A 23,808-nucleotide genomic window follows, 5' to 3' on the forward strand; every position below is an offset into this window, starting at 1 on the left:
ATGTATTGCAGTAGGTGGTTTCTTTTAGCCTGTTCTAGGACAAAAAGTGTACTCTTTTTACCCTAAAACGTTTTATTCGCTTGTTCCGGGGATGAGAATTACTCCGCCCCACAAACTATTCACTTGTTCCGGAGTATTAGGGCTACTCTTTCTACTCCTTCTGAAAAGGAGGTGTAAAGGAGTAAATCGGATTTTTGCATCTGCTAGCCAGACTTTATCTGCTAAAAAGGCCACAGGCAGCCATTTTGGAATACAGTTTTTACTCTGATTAAAACTATTCGCCGCCACAGAATCGGAGTAAAATGACGTCATTGCGTTACTCTTCTTACCCTACTCCAAAATCTTGGAACAAGCGAAAAGAAACCACCATTGATTTCCACTCGCAAACCCGTCGACTATATACTACTATGCGCCATTTATTAAATCTAAACCTTTCATTTCGTTACATAATTTATATTTAAACATTAAGATATAATAAGAAATAATTAATAATGCCAAATAATAATATTGGTACCATAAAATAATTTGCATATTTTCTTGTTGTTTAGGCAGAGAGTACAACAACAAAGCCACAAAAATTAAGTAGATGGCGCAAAAAGCCGTATCTTGTCCCGTATTTTGCCAACCTTTCCACCCACCCCACCTCGATTCTCTGGCTTCTTGGTTGAGAACCCCAAAAGATCTGGCAAAACGACTCCCGTTCTGTACTCCCTGGTTTAGGCGATAAACAGCACAGTGAGATTTTTCCGGACGGGTTGCCCAAAATCTCTTGAAATGCACTGACCTTTCCATTATAAGATCTACTTGCCTATAGCCAATAGCCCTTTCAGAGTGACGGAGGTTCCTCCAATGCACAGTATTCTTAACTGTGGCCAGCATTTAGCGACGGTTGATAAACAGCGATCCGAAAACCTATCCGGGTGTTTGCTAGAAAATATTTCAATATCGCCATTGGTTAATTTTTTTGCAACTCGCAGTTGTCCAACCCGAATCGCAAACCGGAGCTAAGCCATAATTTTTGAATTCACTGACGGCCAACACGGATCGCAAACCGGAGCTAAGTCATAATTTTTGCAACTCACTGCTGGCCAACACGGATCGCAAACCGGAGCTAAGTCATAATTTTTGCAACTCACTGCTTTCCAACACGGATCGCAAACCGGAGCTAAGCCATAATTTTTGAATTCACTGACGGCCAACACGGATCGCAAACCGGAGCTAAGCCATAATTTTTGAATTCACTGACGGCCAACACGGATCGCAAACCGGAGCTAAGCCATAATTTTTGCAACTCACTGTTGACCAACACGGATCGCAAACCGGAGCTAAGCCATAATTTTTGCAACTCACTGCTGGCCAACACGGATCGCAAACCGGAGCTAAGCCGTAATTTTTGCAACTCATTGTCGGCCAACACGGATCGCAAACCGGAGCTAAGTCATAATTTTTGCAACTCACTGCTTTCCAACACGGATCGCAAACCGGAGATAAGCCATAATTTTTGCAACTCACTGTCGGCCAACACGCATCGCAAACCGGAGCTAAGCAATAATTTTTGAATTCACTGACGGTCAACACGGATCGCAAACCGGAGCTAAGCCGTAATTTTTGCAACTCACTGTCGGCCAACACGGATCGCAAACCGGAGCTAAGTCATAATTTTTGCAACTCACTGCTTTCCAACACGGATCGCAAACCGGAGCTAAGCCATAATTTTTGCAACTCACTGCTTTCCAACACGGATCGCAAACCGGAGCTAAGCCATAATTTTTGCAACTCACTGCTGGCCAACATGGATCGCAAACCGGAGCTAAGCCATAATTTTTGCAACTCACTGCTGGCCAACACGGATCGCAAACCGGAGCTAAGCCATAATTTTTGCAACTCACTGCTGGCCAACACGGATCGCAAACCGGAGCTAAGCCATAATTTTTGCAACTCACTGCTGGCCAACACGGATCGCAAACCGGAGCTAAGCCGTAATTTTTGCAACTCACTGTCGGCCAACACGGATCGCAAACCGGAGCTAAGTCATAATTTTTGCAACTCACTGCTTTCCAACACGGATCGCAAACCGGAGCTAAGCCATAATTTTTGAATTCACTGACGGCCAACACGGATCGCAAACCGGAGCTAAGCCATAATTTTTGAATTCACTGACGGCCAACACGGATCGCAAACCGGAGCTAAGCCATAATTTTTGCAACTCACTGTTGACCAACACGGATCGCAAACCGGAGCTAAGCCATAATTTTTGCAACTCATTGTCGGCCAACACGGATCGCAAACCGGAGCTAAGTCATAATTTTTGCAACTCACTGCTTTCCAACACGGATCGCAAACCGGAGATAAGCCATAATTTTTGCAACTCACTGTCGGCCAACACGCATCGCAAACCGGAGCTAAGCAATAATTTTTGAATTCACTGACGGTCAACACGGATCGCAAACCGGAGCTAAGCCGTAATTTTTGCAACTCACTGTCGGCCAACACGGATCGCAAACCGGAGCTAAGTCATAATTTTTGCAACTCACTGCTTTCCAACACGGATCGCAAACCGGAGCTAAGCCATAATTTTTGCAACTCACTGCTTTCCAACACGGATCGCAAACCGGAGCTAAGCCATAATTTTTGCAACTCACTGCTGGCCAACATGGATCGCAAACCGGAGCTAAGCCATAATTTTTGCAACTCACTGCTGGCCAACACGGATCGCAAACCGGAGCTAAGCCATAATTTTTGCAACTCACTGCTGGCCAACACGGATCGCAAACCGGAGCTAAGCCATAATTTTTGCAACTCACTGCTGGCCAACACGGATCGCAAACCGGAGCTAAGCCATAATTTTTGCAACTCACTGCTGGCCAACACGGATCGCAAACCGGAGCTAAGCCGTAATTTTTGCAACTCACTGTCGGCCAACACGGATCGCAAACCGGAGCTAAGTCATAATTTTTGCAACTCACTGCTTTCCAACACGGATCGCAAACCGGAGCTAAGCCATAATTTTTGAATTCACTGACGGCCAACACGGATCGCAAACCGGAGCTAAGCCATAATTTTTGAATTCACTGACGGCCAACACGGATCGCAAACCGGAGCTAAGCCATAATTTTTGCAACTCACTGTTGACCAACACGGATCGCAAACCGGAGCTAAGCCATAATTTTTGCAACTCATTGTCGGCCAACACGGATCGCAAACCGGAGCTAAGTCATAATTTTTGCAACTCACTGCTTTCCAACACGGATCGCAAACCGGAGATAAGCCATAATTTTTGCAACTCACTGTCGGCCAACACGCATCGCAAACCGGAGCTAAGCAATAATTTTTGAATTCACTGACGGTCAACACGGATCGCAAACCGGAGCTAAGCCGTAATTTTTGCAACTCACTGTCGGCCAACACGGATCGCAAACCGGAGCTAAGTCATAATTTTTGCAACTCACTGCTTTCCAACACGGATCGCAAACCGGAGCTAAGCCATAATTTTTGCAACTCACTGCTTTCCAACACGGATCGCAAACCGGAGCTAAGCCATAATTTTTGCAACTCACTGCTGGCCAACATGGATCGCAAACCGGAGCTAAGCCATAATTTTTGCAACTCACTGCTGGCCAACACGGATCGCAAACCGGAGCTAAGCCATAATTTTTGCAACTCACTGCTGGCCAACACGGATCGCAAACCGGAGCTAAGCCATAATTTTTGCAACTCACTGCTGGCCAACACGGATCGCAAACCGGAGCTAAGCCGTAATTTTTGCAACTCACTGTCGGCCAACACGGATCGCAAACCGGAGCTAAGTCATAATTTTTGCAACTCACTGCTTTCCAACACGGATCGCAAACCGGAGATAAGCCATAATTTTTGCAACTCACTGTCGGCCAACACGCATCGCAAACCGGAGCTAAGCAATAATTTTTGAATTCACTGTCGGCTAACACGATCGCAATCCGGAGCTAAGCCATAATTTTTGCAACTCACTGTTGGCCAACACGGATCGCAAACCGGAGCTAAGTCATAATTTTTGCAACTTACGAAATCGAGTTGAAAACTGTTCGTAAAAACGTTACTTCGTGTGAATAGCCTTTTAAGACCGAGAACAGAGCGAATATAAACTATATATGAACTATAATCCAGTACTCAATATATTGACGAGTGACAAATTGATTGACAGCTCTGACAAATTGATTGGCAGCTTTGAAAACTTGCTTGTCAGCTCTGACAGCTTTAGTGACCACTCGGACAATTGTGGATATTGTAGCTTAGCTCCTTTTTTTATGCTCATTCTGTGTATTCTATTTTGGAACAGTCTGAGCCGTCGGTCAAGCTGTGCACGCTCTCACTCCTCAAGAAATCGACAAGTTCTGGCACGTGGGGTCGAAATTCGCGCACGATAAAATTGAATCTCCGTTCTTGGCCTTTAAAGCAAGTGGCCGCTCTCCAACCTAGTGTAAGCTTATAAGTGGATAATATGACACTTCCTATTCAACCAATGCAAATTTTCTTATGATAGTCTGTTTCGCCAATGACAACGTAAACCATTACGCACCGACGGACTGACAGCTCTCCGCGAACTGCTCCTAGTATTTGGAGGAAGCACGGAAAATCGGCGACGGTCCGCCGGCAGCTTTTTCGACAGACCAGCCAAGGCCTATTGAAAATTGAAATGCTTTGAAAAATAAATAACGCTTACTTTTGGAAAATAATGGCGAATTATTGAATCGGAAGATAACAAATTACTATTATAAACACTGGCTCCATTTCAGAAGTTAGTTTTTTCGAAATTTAAACCTAAACTATTTTTCCAACTGAAAGAGTAGGAAGGGACGAGTTTCCTATTCGGAAACTTCCATTTTCGCAATCACTCCACGACAGACTATCATTAACTGAATTAGTTCTGTGCCATTCTTATCTTTATTATCCACTTATGGAACTATAGTATCTAGATTTTTTCAATTGAAAAAAATAAGTAAAAATATGGAAAGGTACACACCTACATTTAAGTATTTTTTTAAAGATATGGGTTTATTTTCTTCGTTGGGTGATAAAATTAAATATTTATAATAAATTCGATAGATGGAGATATGTTTTTGGTGAAATAAAGAGCTGCCACTTGCTTTAAAGGGCAACGCAAGGGGCCATGTAGGGGGGCGCTTGGTTTGGAACTATGTTTTCTTCTACAAGTAGTAACTTGGTTTTCCAAGGAGTATTTTATACAGCGCGAAAACGTATTATCCTTGGAAAGTTGGAATTTTTTCATTTTGTTAGCTCACCACCAACAAACCCAGAATTTTAGGCTTAGCTTAATTTTTTATTATGGAGAAAAGAACTGAGTTCGTTCCCGAGAGTTTGACGTTGATATTTTCGATTTAAAAATGTTTTGGAATAAAATTATTTGCCAGTTTAATATTTTTAATTATGGAGGTTGAATCATTAGGCCTTGGACGCGGTAAATCTCTGCCACATAGCCGCTAGCATCATACACTTGGTCCTATATCCCGTCTCCCTTAACAATTTCCCAATCGTTATACCAGAACAGAATATTTATCTTTGTTTTGTTACATTTCTTTTGTGTAAAGGATCCGATTTGTCGGTAAGCTCGGAAACTTCACTTTCCTCGGCCATTTTCGCGACTATAGAACGCGTGTATTTTGCATAAAAACCGCGAGAGGCGCATTTATACAAAATAAATTCTGCTTTTTTTAAAGAGGGAAAGGCTATGTCAGATAGCGCATGCGTATTCGTTCTTTTTAACTTTAAGATAATTTACCCCCTGCATGGAAACGCACGTTGCCCTTTAAACTAAAATGTGTGTCGAAGTTATTATACTTAGGATAAACGGCTGGGATGATTAACGTTCGAATCTTCCTCGCACCGGCTCCCAAAGACCAAATGGCTTCGGCACTCGCTGGATAATCCGCGCTGATGAAGGCGAACTCTTGCAGATAGGGACAGTGGCAACTGGCCAGCCATAAAGTCCTTTAAAATTGATGCCCCATCAGTAACATTAAACCTAACATAATTTGACTTTACCACCTTTCGGTCAGATGCACTCCGCAATTGACGACTGAGAACGACGTTATCTTTCGCTGGGAAGAACGAAGCACCGCCTCCAATGCACCTTCGAGGCCACCTCTAGATATTAACGTTTGACAATTAACCAATGACATTGGTTTACCCCCATTTCGCCCAAAATAGTTCTCCCAATTCCAATTTCTCCCAATCCCATTTCTCCCAATTCCCATTTCTCCCAATCTCATTTCTCCCAATCCTATTTGTCCCAAAATAGTTATCCCAAATCCCATTTGTCCCAAAATTACACTTGGTATAAACATGAATCTAAGTTTTATATTAATATGCAAGTACATCAAATTTTGCCCATTTCATTTTACATCGAATCCCCATTTTATCGCTTCGAGGAATTCTTCTGGGGTTTTGGATCCTAACCTAATCTAACCTAACCTAACCTAACGCCAAGTCAATTCACATATTCACAAAACGGTAAACTTACTTTGTTTAGCGATTCCAAATAATGATTGGGAGAAAGGGGAATCCATATTTTTGGGAATATTGATCGTTGGCAGAAATGGGAATCCATTTTTTTGGGAAACTTGATCGTTGGGAAAAATGGGAATACATATTTTTGGGTTAAATGAACTCCGGTTCGGAGAAATGGAATTGGGACAAATGGGACACCATGTTTTTGGGAGAACTGATAACTTTGGGAGAAGGTAAAATTGGGTTAAATGGGAACATACCATGACCATTAACCAATCACCATTAACCCAATCACCATTAACCAATCACCATTAACCAATCACCATTAACCCAATCACCATTAACCCCATCACCATTTACCCAATCAACATTTAAATAATCACCATTTACCCAATCACCATTTACCCAATCAACATTTAACTAATCACCATTAACCCAATCACCATTTAACTAATCACCATTAACCCAATCACCATTAACCCAATCACCTTTAACCCAATCACCATTAACCCAATCACCATTAACCCAATCACCATTAACCCAATCACCATTAACCCAATCACCATTAACCCAATCACCATTAACCCAATCACCATTAACCCAATCACCATTAACCCAATCACCATTAACCCAATCACCTTTAACCCAATCACCATTAACCCAATCACCATTAACCCAATCACCATTAACCCAATCACCATTTACACAATCACCATTTACACAATCACCATGAACCAGGGTATAGATTGTGCGTAATGACGCAACGTCTCCACTCTGGCAATTTCCGCTAACACGTTTTGTTGGGGTGGCTTAACTTGTCTATTAAAAGAAAAGGATCCAGTTTTGAACTTGGGTAAACTATTTCAAGGCTTTAAACAGGCAAAAATAAACTTTTTAAGTTTCCAAAAATATGTGGATTCTACAATCGTTCCATGGTTCAGATATCTCCGATTATAATTAAATTTAATCAAAAAAATTGACACCGAAACTGAAATAACCATATTAGAGCGTTTATACGTATTTGGTACGTAATCCCCCTTCAATTTTTCAAATTTCTCTGTACAGTGGCGCCAAACATTTCTAAAGAGCGGCCAGAACTGCAAACGTTGGTGCCCCACACCAAATACCTTAGGTTATATTCCCTTAAATGTAAATATTATTTATATTAATTATATGCTTGAGTATTTTTTAAACGAAAATTAGGTAATATTAGGAATAGCATGGTGCTGTGCTCGATTCTGCATCCATTTTAATGGCTACCACAATGGTAGCTAAAATAAGCGGTTACTTCATTCTCTATTTACTTCTGTTATTAATGAAATTAGACTAAATTGTAATTAAGAAAAGCTGCAGCAAATACTAACTTTTGCTTCTGTGTCCCTTTGAGCTCGATATCTGCAAAAGTTAAAATTAAAATTAATTTCTCAAAATCTATTGTATAATGCCATAAGTAATATCAGAAGTATATAAATACATCTTAGGAGGAAAGTATCCGTCTAGGTTATATAGATTAAACATTTACCTTCCCACGCTCAGTTTCCAATGGGGGCATTTTTCCTGTCCAACCGCGTAAGTATACACCGCAGATTTACCGGGTATATTAATCTGCCTAACGAGGTAAAATTTAAAAATAGCACTGCGTAGGGATATTGCCTTTTATAACCCCAATTTTTCTCCGAGTAATAGTTTTCTCAAATCACTTTAATGACTTTTTTGCACTATTTTTCTTGAAGGCCAATGTTTCAAGCAAATAACATTAGCAGGTTAGGAATATCTTCTGTCGTAAGATAATTACTTTATACTTCTTTTAACATAAAGAAACGTAAGAATGTCACAAGAATAAATCGTTCGTGATACTAAGAACGAATTCAGGCCTTTTCCTCGCATATTTCGTAGCGAAAGTTCGTCTGCTTTAGATTTGCAGACGATGGTGGTCATCTATGTTTACGTTTTGTGACTAAAACAGACCAACTTAGGCTATGAAGTACGCGAGAATATTACTAGGTAACTGAATTCAATTTTGATAATACATCAGATTTTCACGGTGACGGTAAAAAATGTCGAAATAGCGCCATGCAGTGGCAACTTCCTGAACTTTACCACCTTTCAAATTGGCGCTTAATAAACGACCAATAGGAACAAGGATAACAATCTTCGGTATCAGAAGTACGTAATATATCTCTTATGAGAGAAGTATGCACCTCCCTATACTGCTAAAAAATTTATTTGCTTGAAGCGTGTATCTTGGCAGGCTTCCGCTGATTTTACAATAGATATTTAAAAGAATAATACTTTGTGTTTTTTTACGATAATTATTATGATTTATAAATAAAAAAATATCCCTCCAATTGAAATTTCATTTTTACATGGATACTTATCTCGTAAGATATATATTATAAACTTATGCGAATATTTCATCAGCTGTGAAACATTTTAACATAAGCCTAAAGCCCAGTTCACACTATACAATTAATTGGGCCACTTAACTGAAACCAGCTAATTGTAAGCAAGAAAATTGAATAGTGTGAACAGAAAAATTGTAACCATTGTTCCAACTTTTTCTGTTCACACTGTACAATTTTCTTGCTCACAATTAGTGGGTTTCAATTAAGTGGCCCAATTAATTGTATAGTGTGAACTGGGCTTCAGTCACACTTACACCTCGAAATCGCTTCAAAGCGCTTTGAATCGCTTTGTTACGGTTTTCAACCTGTTCACACTTTACAGAAACCGCTTCAAAGCGTTTCGAAGCGGTTTCGACGTGTACGTGTGAACGCGGCTATTTTCCAGTTGTTGAAACTTCATGAATACGACTAGAGCTTAGCGCCGCCGATCCAACGCCGCCATCGCCGATATTTTCTCAGGCGCCGAATCGCCGCCGCCGAGTCATTTTCTTTTCAGCACGCCGCCGACGACGCCCAAATTTTGGTTTTTTAGAGATTTTATACGTAACTTTATTTTTTTTCCTTCAAAAACATTTTGGAATATTTTCAAAATTTTCGCGCCGCCGCTACCGAAACAATACAAAGCCGACACAAATCAAATCGGCGCATTGCTCTAAATACGACCACCTTAATTCATATAAGTTTAAGTAACATAAGTAAGTAAGTATGACGTTTGTAGCCATGTTCACTCATTTTTTCTTACTACCATCTGTCTTCGTCACTACCACCTTAGTAGTAGATTATCGTTAATGATAGTCTGTCTCAGAACAATTGCGTAGTCGCAAGTTTCGGAACAGGAAATATATATTACTTCCGGCTCAATTGATTGGATAAATTACAGTCAGTTTAATCCCAAAATTGAAAATAACTAGCACCAGTAACGATTCAATTATCCATCATAATTTTTCCAAAGTAAGAATTATTTTTACTTTAAAAGCGTTTAAATTTTCACTAAGCCTAGGTTGATTCGTTAAAAAGGTCGGTGACGACGACTGTTTGGCTAAAGAGTTGTCAGTATGTCCTTATTGGTGAAACCATAAGCCTATCATAAGGTCCCCATAAGCAAAGGTCTACCATAGGGGCCCATGTTAACGGCGTTGTCCTGGAGAGAAGAATATTAACGTACGACGATAGGGCAGTAGCGCCATCTTTGTTTTCAAAATTTCTACATCTAAATATTCTCTTACTTGGTACGCGTCTAAATCTCTAATTTGAAAAATAAATACCTTCAGAAACAAGTTCTCTTATTTCTAAAAGCCAGTTTTAGGTTCTGATGAATCATTTAGGTTGGAAAGTGATTAAATTGTGCTTAAGCCTTGGCTATGGTGCTGAGATTTCTCCGGCGTGGTTCTAAGTTTAAAAACGTTTGCGCACGCCTTCTGCGCATTCATCATGCAACGCGCGAAATTCATTTGGGGAAATGCCTAGTTGAGGATGTGGCCACTAGGAGGTGCAGATTTTGAAAACCTACCTCTTAGTAACGGGGTTGTGATCGTCAAAAATTTAGCCTAGACCTTTGCTTATGGGGAACTTATGATAGGCTTATGGTGAAACAGATATAAATTAAAAGATTTATTTTTGGGAAAACAGGAAGTGTCATACTTATATTATTATGCTACTTGTGGTAGAAGTATTGACAAATCCATAATCAGATAATTTACTAGTCTTTGTGGATTTCTGATCAAATTCGCGCCAGCCGGTTACACTGGGAAAATATAGGTTGATGTTGATGTGGAAAAATATTACCTCTAGAGACTTGGCGAGAGTTTATAACTATCGATTTTATCCCCGATTCCATAATTCATCATTATTTTGACGAATTAAGTGTTAGTTTTCATTTCGAAAACGTTTGAAATTTCTCTAAGCCTTGGGTTAAAGCAAGCGGACGCGATCACCAAGATTTATCAATATCTGGAAAGGTTAGAGTTCATGGACTTTCGAGGTTTCCCTGCTCGTACGATAATAATTAAAAAAAACGTCAATTTCGCGATTTTGACCCCACCTATAATTAATTTGCTAAAAGACTTGAAAATTCGGCACACCACGCCTTGAAAATTAGTTTTTATAATTTTGATTAATTGTAATAAAAAAAAATATTTAAATAAATTGGATAAAATTCATTGGTTGATGTATTTTGCCCTGCACTTTTTTTCGTCCAAAACGTATTTTGAAAAAGCCAACGGGAAACTAACATGCCCATTATAGGGACATAAATTAATGTTTAATTATTAATTTTAAATTTAAACCAGCTGTACTGGAATTAAACCTTTCGAAATATGATATTTAAATATAACTATATCAATTTTGAAAAAGGCGGTAAAAACGAATAATAATAAATAACTTAAAAAGTTTTTTTTATTTAAAATTTCTATGGAACATTCCTCGTGCAGGGGGACATTTACTAGAGTAAAATTTAATGACCTTGAACCATGTCTTCAAGGTCATTTGAGAATTATCTCATCTCGAGAACCGTTGCGGTGTACGGATTTGGTTCCAATTAGAAAAATGTAGCTCGCCATATTATTAGTTCAAATAACTTTGATTTGACCAAATTTGTCCAATTAGAAGCCCAGAAATTGAAGTCAAGATAATTATAAATAATAAGAGATGGCGCTATTGATATTCAGACGTAAGAGGCACAACATGTTATATTACGCTTGAACTTTAACCTTTTTAGATAGTGATTAACCTGGCTATTAAATTTTATAAAGTATAGTTAACGAAGTTGCTACGTTCGATATTTTTAAGTTTAACTGTGAAGTGTCATACCTCAAGTCTATAATTATTTTCACAAGTGTGTTAAGTTATCCAAAATATTACTGATCGTTACGTGTGGAGTGACGTAGAATGGACGTTGTATCCATAACGTTAAGCTCCTCTAGCGGGGAGAATAAACCAGGCTTAATGGCGTGATCCACCAAAAATGTGTGATCATCCAAGAAATGGCTTTCAATAAAAATTTAACACGCGGAAGATAGGGAACTGGCACACTTATGTAAAACATAATAATGAACACATCGTCAGATTTATGCTTATTTGTTACTTTGCTTAAGGTTTAAAAATTATTCATTAACGTTTTACCTTCGAGTGTTATCGATGTTAAATCTTGGCACCATTTGGCTATTATTTCTAAAAACTGTTAAAAAAAAGGTTTTTAGCGACCAATACAACAAATCGGTATTTGTGGTGGCGCCATCTACGGCAGTTTCTAGAAAGTATTTAAAGGGAGTTTTTAGTAAAACGAAAATCTTCTGCTAACACGTACTACGAGTTTTTTTTAACGTTACTAGCTCTAGTTTGCCCTAACTTTTGATGTGAAATTAGGTGATTCACCGAAAAGATGGAACTTTATACTCTCTTTCAGATGCGTAGAAACGCTGCAAAACAGACTACAAAGCATTTATCTTTCCGATAGTAGATGTCACTAGATTCTACCTTGGTTCCAAAACCAGCTAAATCGACTTAAACGAATTTGGCTTTCGTGATTATTCCTTCGTTTACAGTAAAATTTTTAAAAATATATCCCATATAGTTTTAATATTATTGATTTTTGCTTTGCACGAAAAATACTTGAATTTTTTACTCAAAATACTTTTTTTGAGATACGTGATTTTGGAGCCAAGGTTGCGATTATTGATGTAGTGTGTTCAAAATACCTGGGGCACTATTAAACAGTTAGTTAAAGTCAGCTTTTTCCAGTACGATGGTAATTCAACTATTTCCTTCCACGTTTTGCAAACCGACCTGCAATTCCAAAGACTCAAGTTGTCGACGTAGTAAAAAACTAATTTGAAAACTTCTCCGTAATTATGATAAGTTTTCGGATCACTGGATACTTGAAAATCGCGCTTAAATGGACGATTTATTTGCGGAAGTACTTCCGAAGGAAACGGATCTTTATAAGAATCCGCAAAACTTGCCAAAGACGTGTCATTTAAAGAAATAGGCGAAGGAGCGATCGAAATCTGATTTCGTAGATGTCTAATTCTGTTAAAAGTGTTCCTAATGTCCGATATTATACCGGGCGCGTTCGGAAAGTGGCGCGATCTGTCGGGAGACACGGGCGTAGGTATAAAATTGTCTTTGGCCACAATGAAGTTACGATCAAATCGTGACGCGAAATTATCTCGAAGCAAGTATCCGACGGAATGGCACGATTCGGCGTGATGACAAAGAATTTTAAAAGTCACAAAAGTCAAATCGCATTTGGGACAACGATATTCCAACATGGCGTCTTTGATTTAGATTAGTCGTTACAAAGAAAAACTTACTAACCTATGAGCGTATAGAATACATGGCCTTTATTACAAAGATTTAAATAACGCACGTGTAAAGATTTTAAAAAGAAACAGAAATAGAGCCCTACGAAAATGGAGATACTTAGATTTTTGTGATGATGCGTTGTCATGGAAACGCAGACGAAAACATCGCCACCTATCGATTCAGTGGTATAATAAAACCTTCAAACTTTTCTTTTTATATACTTTTTCCTTCTTTTAGAACTTAAGAAAAATGTTATGAAATTTTAAATAAGTGCTATATGGATTTTATTTCGAAGTTTAAAATATAAATCCACTTTTGTCCCAAAGATGTCAGCACCTCCCCAGTAAAGTTAAAAACGAAACTTCGAATATAGAAGAGCCGAATTTTAAATATTTTGTCTTCTACAGTGCTAAATTCTGCGGTCAATTAATTTAAATAAAGTGCAAAAAGTGCTAAATTTAATAACAATGAAAATATATAACCATAAATTAACTTTCGGGTTATTGAACGATTTTCCAGCATTAATGAATTATTTGGTCCGTTATTTACTAATATAATGTTATTTTCCATTATTTATCAAAATACCGTTATTTTCAATTATTATCCGAAATACCGCTTTTTCCATTATTTTCCATTATTTACCAAAATATCGTTATTTTCCATTATTTACCAAAATACCGTAATTTACTAATATACTGTTACTTTCCATTATTTATTAAAATTCCAAGAAAACTTTTGATTATTAAAGCAATTTTCGGAACCCTTGGATTAATAAACGCAATTCCTCGAAATAATTTGATTAATAATAACAATTAATTGAAATCCTTTGATCAATAAAAGAAATCCATCGAAATTCTTTGACCAATAAAAGAAATTCATCGAAACCCTTTGATCAAAAAAAAGAAATTAATCGAAATCCTTTGATCAATAAAAGCAATTCCTCGAAATAATTTGATTTATAAAAGCAACTTTTCGGAATCCTATAATTAATAAGTGGACATCCCTCGAAATCAATTGATTAAAAAAAGCAATTCTTAGAAATCCTTTGGTTAATCAAAGCAATTCCTTGAATTTATTTAATTAATAAAATAAAATTTTCGGAATCCTTTTATTAATAAAAGCACTTACTCGAGATTTATTGATAAATTATTAATGACAGCTACTTATCGGAATCGTTTGATTAATAAGTGGACATCCCTCGAAATCATTTGGTTAATAAGTGGACATCCCTCGAAATCATTTGGTTAATAAGTGGACATCCCTCGAAATCATTTGATTAATAAAAGCACTTACTTTAGATCCTTTGATTAAAAAAGCACTTATTATAGATCCTTTGATTAAAAAAAGCACTTATTATAGATCCTTTGATTAATAAAAGCACTTATTATAGATCCTTTGATTAATAAAAGCACTTATTATAGAATATAGATCCTTTGATTAATAAAAGCACTTATTATAGATCCTTTGATTAATAAAAGCACTTATTATAGATCCTTTGATTAATAAAAGCACTTATTATAGAATATAGATCCTTTGATTAATAAAAGCACTTATTATAGATCCTTTGATTAATAAAAGCACTTATTATAGATCCTTTGATTAATAAAAGCACTTATTATAGATTCTTTGATTAATAAAATCACTTTTTGGAATCCTTTGATTAATAAAATCACTTTTTGGAATCCTTTGAAAAATAAAAACTATTTTTCGGAATCCTTTGATTAATAAATGGACTTCCTCCAAATTCTATTATTTAAAATAGGATTTAAGGGGAAGTCCACTTTTTAATCAAAGGATTCCGGAAAGTAGCTTTTATAAATCCAACCAATTCCTCGATATTTTGGATCAATAAAAGCAATTCCTCGATATTTTGGATCAATAAAAGCAATTCCTCGAAATCATTTGATCAATAAAAGCAATTCTTCGAAATCCTTTGATTTATAAAAGCAATTCCTAGAAATCATTTGATTCATAAAAGCCACTATTCGGAATCCTTTGATTATTAATACTACTTTTCGGAATCCCATTATTAATAAGTGGACAAATCCCTCGAAATCATTTGATTAATAAATGCAGTTCCTCGAAAACCTTTGAATAATTAAAGCAATTTTTCGGAATCCTTTGATTAATAAAAGCATCTTTTTGAAATCCTTTGATTAATAAAAGCATCTTTTTGAAATCCTGTAATTAATAAGTGGACATCCCTCGAAATCAGTTTATCAATAAAAGCAATTCCTCGAAATCGTTTGATTAATAAAAGCAACTTATCGGAATCCTATAATTAATAAGTGGACACCCCTCGAAATCATTTTATCAATAAAAGCAATTTTTAGAAATATTTTGTTTAATTACAGCAAATTCCTCGAAACAGTTTGATCAAAAAAGTAATTCCTCAGAATCCTTTGAATAATAAAAACAACTTTTCGAAATCCTTTGATTAATAAAAGCGATTCCTTGAAATATTTCGATTAATAAAAACAACTCCTCGAAATAGTTTGATCAAAAAAGTAATCCTTTGAATAATAAATACAACTTTTCGAAATCCTTGAAATCATTTTATCCAGAAAATCTACTTTTCGGAATCCTATAATTAATAATAATAATCAGCTAGGCTACTAACCGAAGCATCACCTTAAGCCCAAGTCATCTAGCGACTTACAATGCCTTTTAACAGGTGGCCGGGTTACAAAGCGTAGGAAGCAAACCTTTCATGCCACGCGAGCCAACAGCTCCCTACACTTACTATTAATCTCTACAAGTTTTTATGGAAAGGGGAAACTGAACAAATCGGGGGAAACCCCTTCAACCAGTTTGGAGATAACTTTCAAACTGAACACAGAAGGAGTAGTTCCGAGTTTTCACCATAAGTTGAGATCGAACCCGACTCCTCTTGCTGCGAGGCAAAAGCGCTAACCATTCCGCCTCCCTCGAAATCATTTGATCAATAAAATAATTTTCTCGAAATAATTTGACCAATAAAAGCAATCCCTCGAAATCATTTGGTCAATAAAAGCAATTCTTAGAAATCCTTTGTTTAAACAAAGCAATTCCTCGGAATCATTTGATTAATAAACGCAATTTTTTGAAATCCTATGATTAGTAAAAGCAATTCCTCAAATCCTTTAAATAATAAAAGCAATTCCTCGAAGTCCTTTGATTAATAAAAGCAATTCCTCAAATCCTTTAATTAATAAAAGCAATTTTTCGAAATCATTTAATTAAAAAAGCAATTTTTGGAAATCCTTCAATTTATAAAACCAATTTCTCGAATTTCAATAAAATTAAATAATCGAAATACTTTGTTTAATAAAAGCAATTCATCGATGTCCTTTGATTTATAAACCCTATTTTTGGATACGTTGGATTAAAAAAAGGAAGTTTTCGGAATTCTTTAATTATTAAATGCAATTCCCAATACCAATACTGATAAAAGGCCACTATCAATTGATCTTGGTTAACATATCAAAGTCTAAAAATTTATTGTCCATGAAAAATTTAAAAATTACATTTTATACCTGAAAAAGAAACAAGATTAATAAAAAAAAACCTTTTTTAATTTGTACATGGCAGTGAAGGCCTTCAACAGTTTCAAATTTAAACAGGTCTCAATTTAAAACTTCGGACTTACAAGTTCGTGATATTGGAACAACTTTGGGGGAGGGGGAACAAAACTATGTTAAAAAAACATGCGGTTTTTCGACGTATAGGCGTTGCAGCCGAAAATATTCAATAAGTCTAATTGACTAATTGGAAAAAATTAAAACTAAATGCTAGAAATTAAACCACTCCAAAAAAAATCATGAAATAGGATTGTTCACAATACGTTTGTTGATCCGAAGGGCAGATCACTCTTCTTTCGGGTGCAGACTTAATCGTGATTAGTCATGATTTAATCGGTGTTTAATCGTGATTTAATCGTGGTTTAATCGTGACTTAATCATGATGTAGTCGTGATGTAGTCGTCATGGAGTCGTGATTGAGTCGTGAGGTAGTCGTGAGGTAGTCGTGATGTAGTCGTGATGTAGTCGTGATGTAGTCGTGATGTAGTCGTGATGTAGTCGTGATGTAATCGTGATGTAATCGTGATGTAGTCGTGATGTAGTCGTGATGTAGTCGTGATGTAGTCGTGATGTAATCGTGATGTAGTCGTGATGTAGTCGTGATGTAGTCGTGATTTAATCGTGATTTAATAGTGATTTAATTATGATTTAATCGATTTAATCATCTTATTCGTGATTTAATCAGATTTAATCGATCAAAGGTACCCAATCCGCTCTTGGGTATTATATAATAGAAATTTACGCAGTGAGTTGTTCAGCTGAGATTTATTCAAAAAGATACTACACTTTGATCTTATAAAATCGGTTAGTTATATTCTATCGTAACGTGATTGCGTAGTCCGAAAAACGCAAGTCATCGCTTTCCACTGTCTTTGTTTGCAAAATTACGGGCAGGTTAGTTCGAAGGCGATAAATACGAAATAAAACACGTTTTAAAAGCTCTTATTTCATAAATTGGTTGACATAATTTCCAAAGATAGAGCGGCCCTTGGATATCTGCAAACTAACTTGTAAGTGCCAGGGTATAGAGGGCTTCGTTGCTGTTTGTTCTATAAGGATACTGAGCCTTATAAACTAGTGAGGCTACGTGTAAAACTTGAAAGCGTCATTTCAGAAGCAAACAAATAATAAATTCAAATTAAGTATATAATTATTTTTAAAGTCAAATTAAGAAATAAATTAATTTCAAAGTCAAATTAAGAAATAAATTAATTTCAAAGTCAAATTAAGAAATAAATTAATTTTAAAGTCAAATTAAGAAATAAATTAATTTTAAAGTCAAATTAAGAAATAAATTAATTTCAAAGTCAAATTAAGAAATAAATTAATTTCAAAGTCAAATTAAGAAATAAATTAATTTTAAAGTCAAATTAAGAAATAAATTAATTTTAAAGTCAAATTAAGAAATAAATTAATTTTAAAGCCAAATTAAGAAATAAATTAATTTTAAAGTCAAATTAAGAAATAAATTAATTTTAAAGTCAAATTAAGAAATAAATTAATTTTAAATTAATATTAAGAATTAATTTAATACTAGATTAAAATTAGGATTTTATTTAATACTAGATTAAGATTAAAATTTAATTTAATATTTCATTAAAATTATGATTTAATTTCATATCACATTAAAATTAAGAATTAATTGGATATTACATTAAATTAAGAATTAAATTTACATTACATTAAATTAAGAATTAAATTTACATTACATTAAATTAAGAATTAAATTTGCATTACATTAAATTAAGAATTACATTTACATTACATTAAATTAAGAATTAAATTTACATTACATTAAATTAAGAATTAAATTTACATTACATTAAATTAAGAATTAATTTGATATAACATTAAAATTATGAATTAATTTGATATAACATTAAAATTAAGAATTAATTTGATATAACAATAAAATAAAGAATTAATTTGATATAACATTAAAATTAAGAATTAATTTGATATAACATTAAAATTAAGAATTAATTTGATATAACATTAAAATTAAGAATAAATTTGATATAACAATAAAATTAAGAATTAATTTGATATAACATTAAAATTAATAATTAATTTGATATTACATTAAATTAAGAATTAATTTGATATTACATTAAAATAAAGAATTATTTGATATTGCATTATAATTAAGAATTAATTTGATATTACATTAAAATAAAGAATTAATTTGATATTGCATTATAATTAAGAATTAATTTGATATTACATTAAAATAAAGAATTAATTTGATATTGCATTATAATTAAGAATTAATTTGATATTACAATAAAATTAAGAATTTATTTGATATTACATTAAAATAAAGAATTTATTTGATATACATTAAAATTAAGAATTTATTTGATATTACATTAAAATTAAGAATTAATTCAGTATTTCTTTAAAATAAGGAATCAAATTAATTTAATATTGCATAAAAATTAAGAATCAAATTAATTTAATATTGCATAAAAATTAAGAATCAAATTAATTTAATATTGCATAAAAATTAAGAATCAAATTAATTTAATATTGCATAAAAATTAAGAATCAAATTAATTTAATATTGCATAAAAATTAAGAATCAAATTAATTTAATATTGTATTAAATATAAAAATTTAATTAATTTAAGATTGCATTAAAATTAAGAATTAAAATAATTTAATATTGAATTAAAATTAAGAATGAAATTAATTTAATTTTTAATTAAAATTAAGAATGAAATAGATTTAATTTTGAATTAAAATTAAGAATTAAATTAATTTAATTTTGAATTAAAATTAAGAATTAAATTAATTTAATTTTGAATTAAAATTAAGAATTAAATTAATTTAATATTGAATTAAAATTAAGAATTAAATTAATTTAATATTGAATTAAAATTAAGAATTAAATTAATTTAATATTGAATTAAAATTAAGAATTAAATTAATTTAATGCTTAATTCAAATTAATTCAAATTCCTGTAAACGTTGGTTGCTCAGTAGAAAACGTTTGGCGGCGGCGAATTTCTCGGACATCGTTACGCGTAAAGTTCCAAGGACTAGTAAAAACTAGCAAACAATTGACAGTTAACGTTATGATGAAATTTGGTCAATGGTGAAACCAACTAGTATTAAAAAAATAACGTCAGGATAATATTTAGAGCCATACTTATCTTATGATGCTACTTATAATTATATATATACCACGTAATAGAACTTTATTAACAGAAATGTTACAGAAATGTTTGACATAGGTTAGTGATGAGAGTCCTATAGAACGTGTCACACCAAAAGTGAGTAATGGATTAGTAATTTTATTTGCTAAAAACATAAACGCCTCTTTTTCAAAATACGCTTCGTCTGAAAAAACAGTACATGAAGAAATACGTTGAATAGATTCTTTCTGAAACAATTACATCCGGAATACATATTACACATGCATTTTCAACCTTCAAAATGTTGATCTCCAAAATATATTAAAATCTTATTACAAAAAATAACTACTACAAACAGAGCGATATCGACTTTCATAACGGCCATTTCGACCTTCAAAATGACAATACTTAAAATTATAAATTTGTGCACCACTGACCTCCATTAAAGGGGAACGGCCAAGCTTTTCCAAATATGGCCTTATATCCGTATCAAAAGATTAACAATACGTTCAATATACTAACACGTACCTTTTTTCGTCTTGAAAAAATAGCTTTTGGCCCAAAACGTTGAAACGAAAAATAACGCCAGGTTTTTGGGTTTGAATTTTCGCCGCCATGTTAGGGGCTACCGCCAGCGCCCCTAACCCCGTATGAGCGATTTGCGAACTATCCAAACTTTTAAAATCGCGCAATTTAGGCTTAAGTCTCTTAAAACTGGAACGCGCCGCGCGTGAAAAACAATTTTTTTTTGCGTCTTCAGCAGCGCGCGTTTTTACGTTGTTTTTCTGTCTCACCGACTTCTCACCAGGAGTCACGGCGGACGCGCGCTTTTCGATTTCCCGAAATTTCTTTATTTTATTAAAAATTAACCACTTAATATTTTTTGACGCGGTTTTCGCCATAAATTTTAGTTTTTAATGGGCTATAGGCCTATCTAACTGGTTAAAGTTTAACCGTTCCAATTTAATATCTTCTCGTCATAATTATGTTTATTACGTTAGGTATGGTATTAAGAAAGATAACTCAACTAATTACCTAGGATTTTAAAATTGGATATCTTGACCTTCAAAATGGCAATATTTTAAATTATAAATTTGGGAACTACTAACCTACATTAAAAACCCTATATTTTCTTGCGTTACTTACGGTATTACGAAAGATAACATAACTTGAACTTTCCAAAGGGTGATTTCAACCTTCAAAACAGCAATATTTTAAATATGGGTTGAAAAGCTCGGGTCATACTTCTTAGATTACGTTACTTATGGTATTAGGAAAGATAACATAACCAACTATCTTGAACTTTCCGAAGGGCGATTTCAACCTTCAAAACAGCAATATTTTAAATTTGGGTTGAAAAGCTCGGGTCATACTTATGAGATTACGTTACTTATGGTATTAGGAAAGATAGCTTAACAACCAAAGGTGACGGAGATTCCGAAATAAAAACTACATCGTTTCGATGCAATGTCACTTTGGCAGAACGGCGATGACACATCCCAAGCGCTGATGGAAGGGTTACTCTCGCGCTATCATTTTGTCTCACGGGCTCACTTCTATGTATACATTATTTAGTTCCGGCCACATTTCCTTCCCCCTCGCCTCGCCCGTCCAATTTCCTCCACCCGTCCACAACCCCCTCCCCCGCCCCCCGGCTGGGCACACACTGACAAATATCCGTTTTAGTAGGGTTCCTATCGATATTTCAACAGCTCCTCTCCACACTCTGGCAAAGACGTGTTTGCCAACATTCATTTATTTGCCATGACGCGTAAAATTAACCCTTTGTTGCCTTAAAGAGTTAAAAACTGCTTTCTCTCCTCACCTTATTCGCTTCCGATGTATTGTAAATGGATTAAACAAAGCCAGTCCATCAATCATTTCCATCGTTCTAAATTGAAAGGAGGGCTGATTTTATCTTTTTAAAACTATCCCGTTCTGTAGACTTCGTTTATCGCCATAACATGGGTGCCACCATGGCTTCTATTACCGTTCTCTATGGGTACATTTTGTTACTGTACGATTTTTCGCGTTTCCAATGGGCATCCGATGCATGATGCAGTGTTTTTTGATGTCTTGACGTCAAACGCGTCGACGTTTACAGTTAAGCTGGCGGAGGATTTAAAATTATATAACTGTAGTTTTAATCAACAATTCTTCTGGTTTGGTAAGCCCTATCATTTAATTGGAATGCCTCAGCTACGGCAATGGCTGTTTTCACTTTTTTAATAAAAGACTGATCGTTGCAAAAATAAAGAATATTGTCGTCAACAATTTCGTCATTAATTATTGAAAATAATATTTTTCACTTCCTCTGATTTTCGGGCCCCGTAACATTTATAGCCGCCATCTTTAAAAACAGCTCTGACTAGAAATAATACCATTCAGTAACTTCTCACGTCACTATGACGACAAGCGATCATCATGCAAACATCAAGTAAAAACCGATTTTTCTCTTTTTCGAGTATGAAGTTTTTTATTAAATATGAGTGCGAAAAACTTTTCATGTATTAGCTAAATTTTTGACCAAAACTTTTTAATACCAAATCTAACGATATCTCAAAGTTTGTTTTATTATTCCACTTATAATAGTTTAATATTTCGAACAAAATTCAAAATTCCCGTCGGTGCTCTTAATATATATACGAAAAATCGACCTCTTGGCTGGCTATTAAAAATTACCAAATTAGATAGAACCTTTCTTGCTGTTACTAGACACAAATAAAACATACTGCCAACCTAGAAACAACCGTAATAGCCTTGGTTTGTATAAAATGGCGGCGCCCACATTTTGGCGCGAAACACGTTTATAAATTCCACTGCAAGTGCTTTACTCTATTTGAGTATGCTAGATTTTCTTTAACCAGGGGAGCTCTTAAAGATAAATAACATATCACTTATCTGGCAAACCTGCAATCCTAATTGCTTGATTTTATGTAAAATAAATAAAAAATAACATTTTGAAGTATGCTATATTTAGGTAACCATAGCTAATCTTATGCTTTTCGCGTTATAAAATACCAACCCGAAAGGGCTGAACATAAACTGAAGTTTGAAAAATATAGAATAGTTATAGTTGCAAATTCTATTGAAGTAGCACTATACAAGGTGTTTCAAAAGGTTATGCCAAAATTATAAAGAGTTGTAGGGGGTGAGTATGTCTGTTTTTTTTTTTTTTCAATTTTCCTACGATGAGTTAAAGGAGCGCCAGAGAGCTTCAAAGTGTGGCCTACTAGCAAGTAGGCTGCAACAAGCGCAAAACCGAGCAGCAGGGAAATGCGAAAATTAAGGTTTGAGTTAGTGTGATAGGTAAAAAAGGACTTGGTAAACCAATCGAATCTGTTCCATTGCGCCGAATCCCATTCGAATGAAAAAGCCACACTTTGGCGGATTTAGGATTCGGTCTAATGGGATTGTCCCATTCGACCGAAAAACCCAAACATCTCTGGGCTTAGGATTCGGTTTTATCCGTTTCAGCATCTGCCAGAACAGCATGCAGTGTTACCTAACCTAACCTAACCTAACCAGGCCATTTTTAAAGTGGTCAACTCATTTGCCCACTACCACCACAATTTCCTTTCCTTTCCTAAGCCTAACTATTTCCAATAATTTTTTTAAAGCAGGCGAAAACTAAAAATTGTTATTATTTAAACACCCAGTTTTTATACTATGCTATTTTATTAAAGTAATTATTCTAACTTTACAACCACCGGTTCTACATTCAAAGAATCGCAACGGGCCTTTGCATTTATTAAGCCTGAATAAATCCCCGTTATGCAAGTAGACAAATCCACCTCTGTTTGCTATACGTTCCATTTCCACAAACTGCGAACTGGGCTTACCATAAAGGTATTACGTTTTAACAAAAAATACTTCAAATTTTATAGTATTAATAAAAAA

The 23,808-nt window shown here is 34.7% G+C and overlaps 1 protein-coding gene across 1 annotated transcript; it reads right to left on the minus strand.

The window, feature by feature from the left end:
* Window positions 1-814: 814 nt before the first annotated feature.
* LOC149940594 (uncharacterized) lies at window positions 815-12,073 on the minus strand. Its single transcript, XM_090179838.1, has 5 exons — window positions 12,030-12,073; window positions 7,869-7,899; window positions 6,043-6,141; window positions 5,836-5,985; window positions 815-927 (listed from the first exon to the last, which is right to left on the minus strand). Exons 1-4 carry the CDS (start codon window positions 12,062-12,064, stop codon window positions 5,836-5,838), a joined length of 315 nt encoding a protein of 104 aa, XP_090035964.1. The 5' UTR covers window positions 12,065-12,073; the 3' UTR covers window positions 815-927.
* Between the last annotated feature and the right edge of the window lie 11,735 nt (window positions 12,074-23,808).

This window comes from Leiobunum rupestre, chromosome 6 (assembly GCF_980474605.1).
Source record: "Leiobunum rupestre chromosome 6, qqLeiRupe1.1.hap1, whole genome shotgun sequence".
In the NCBI taxonomy this organism is placed as follows: domain Eukaryota; kingdom Metazoa; phylum Arthropoda; class Arachnida; order Opiliones; family Sclerosomatidae; genus Leiobunum; species Leiobunum rupestre.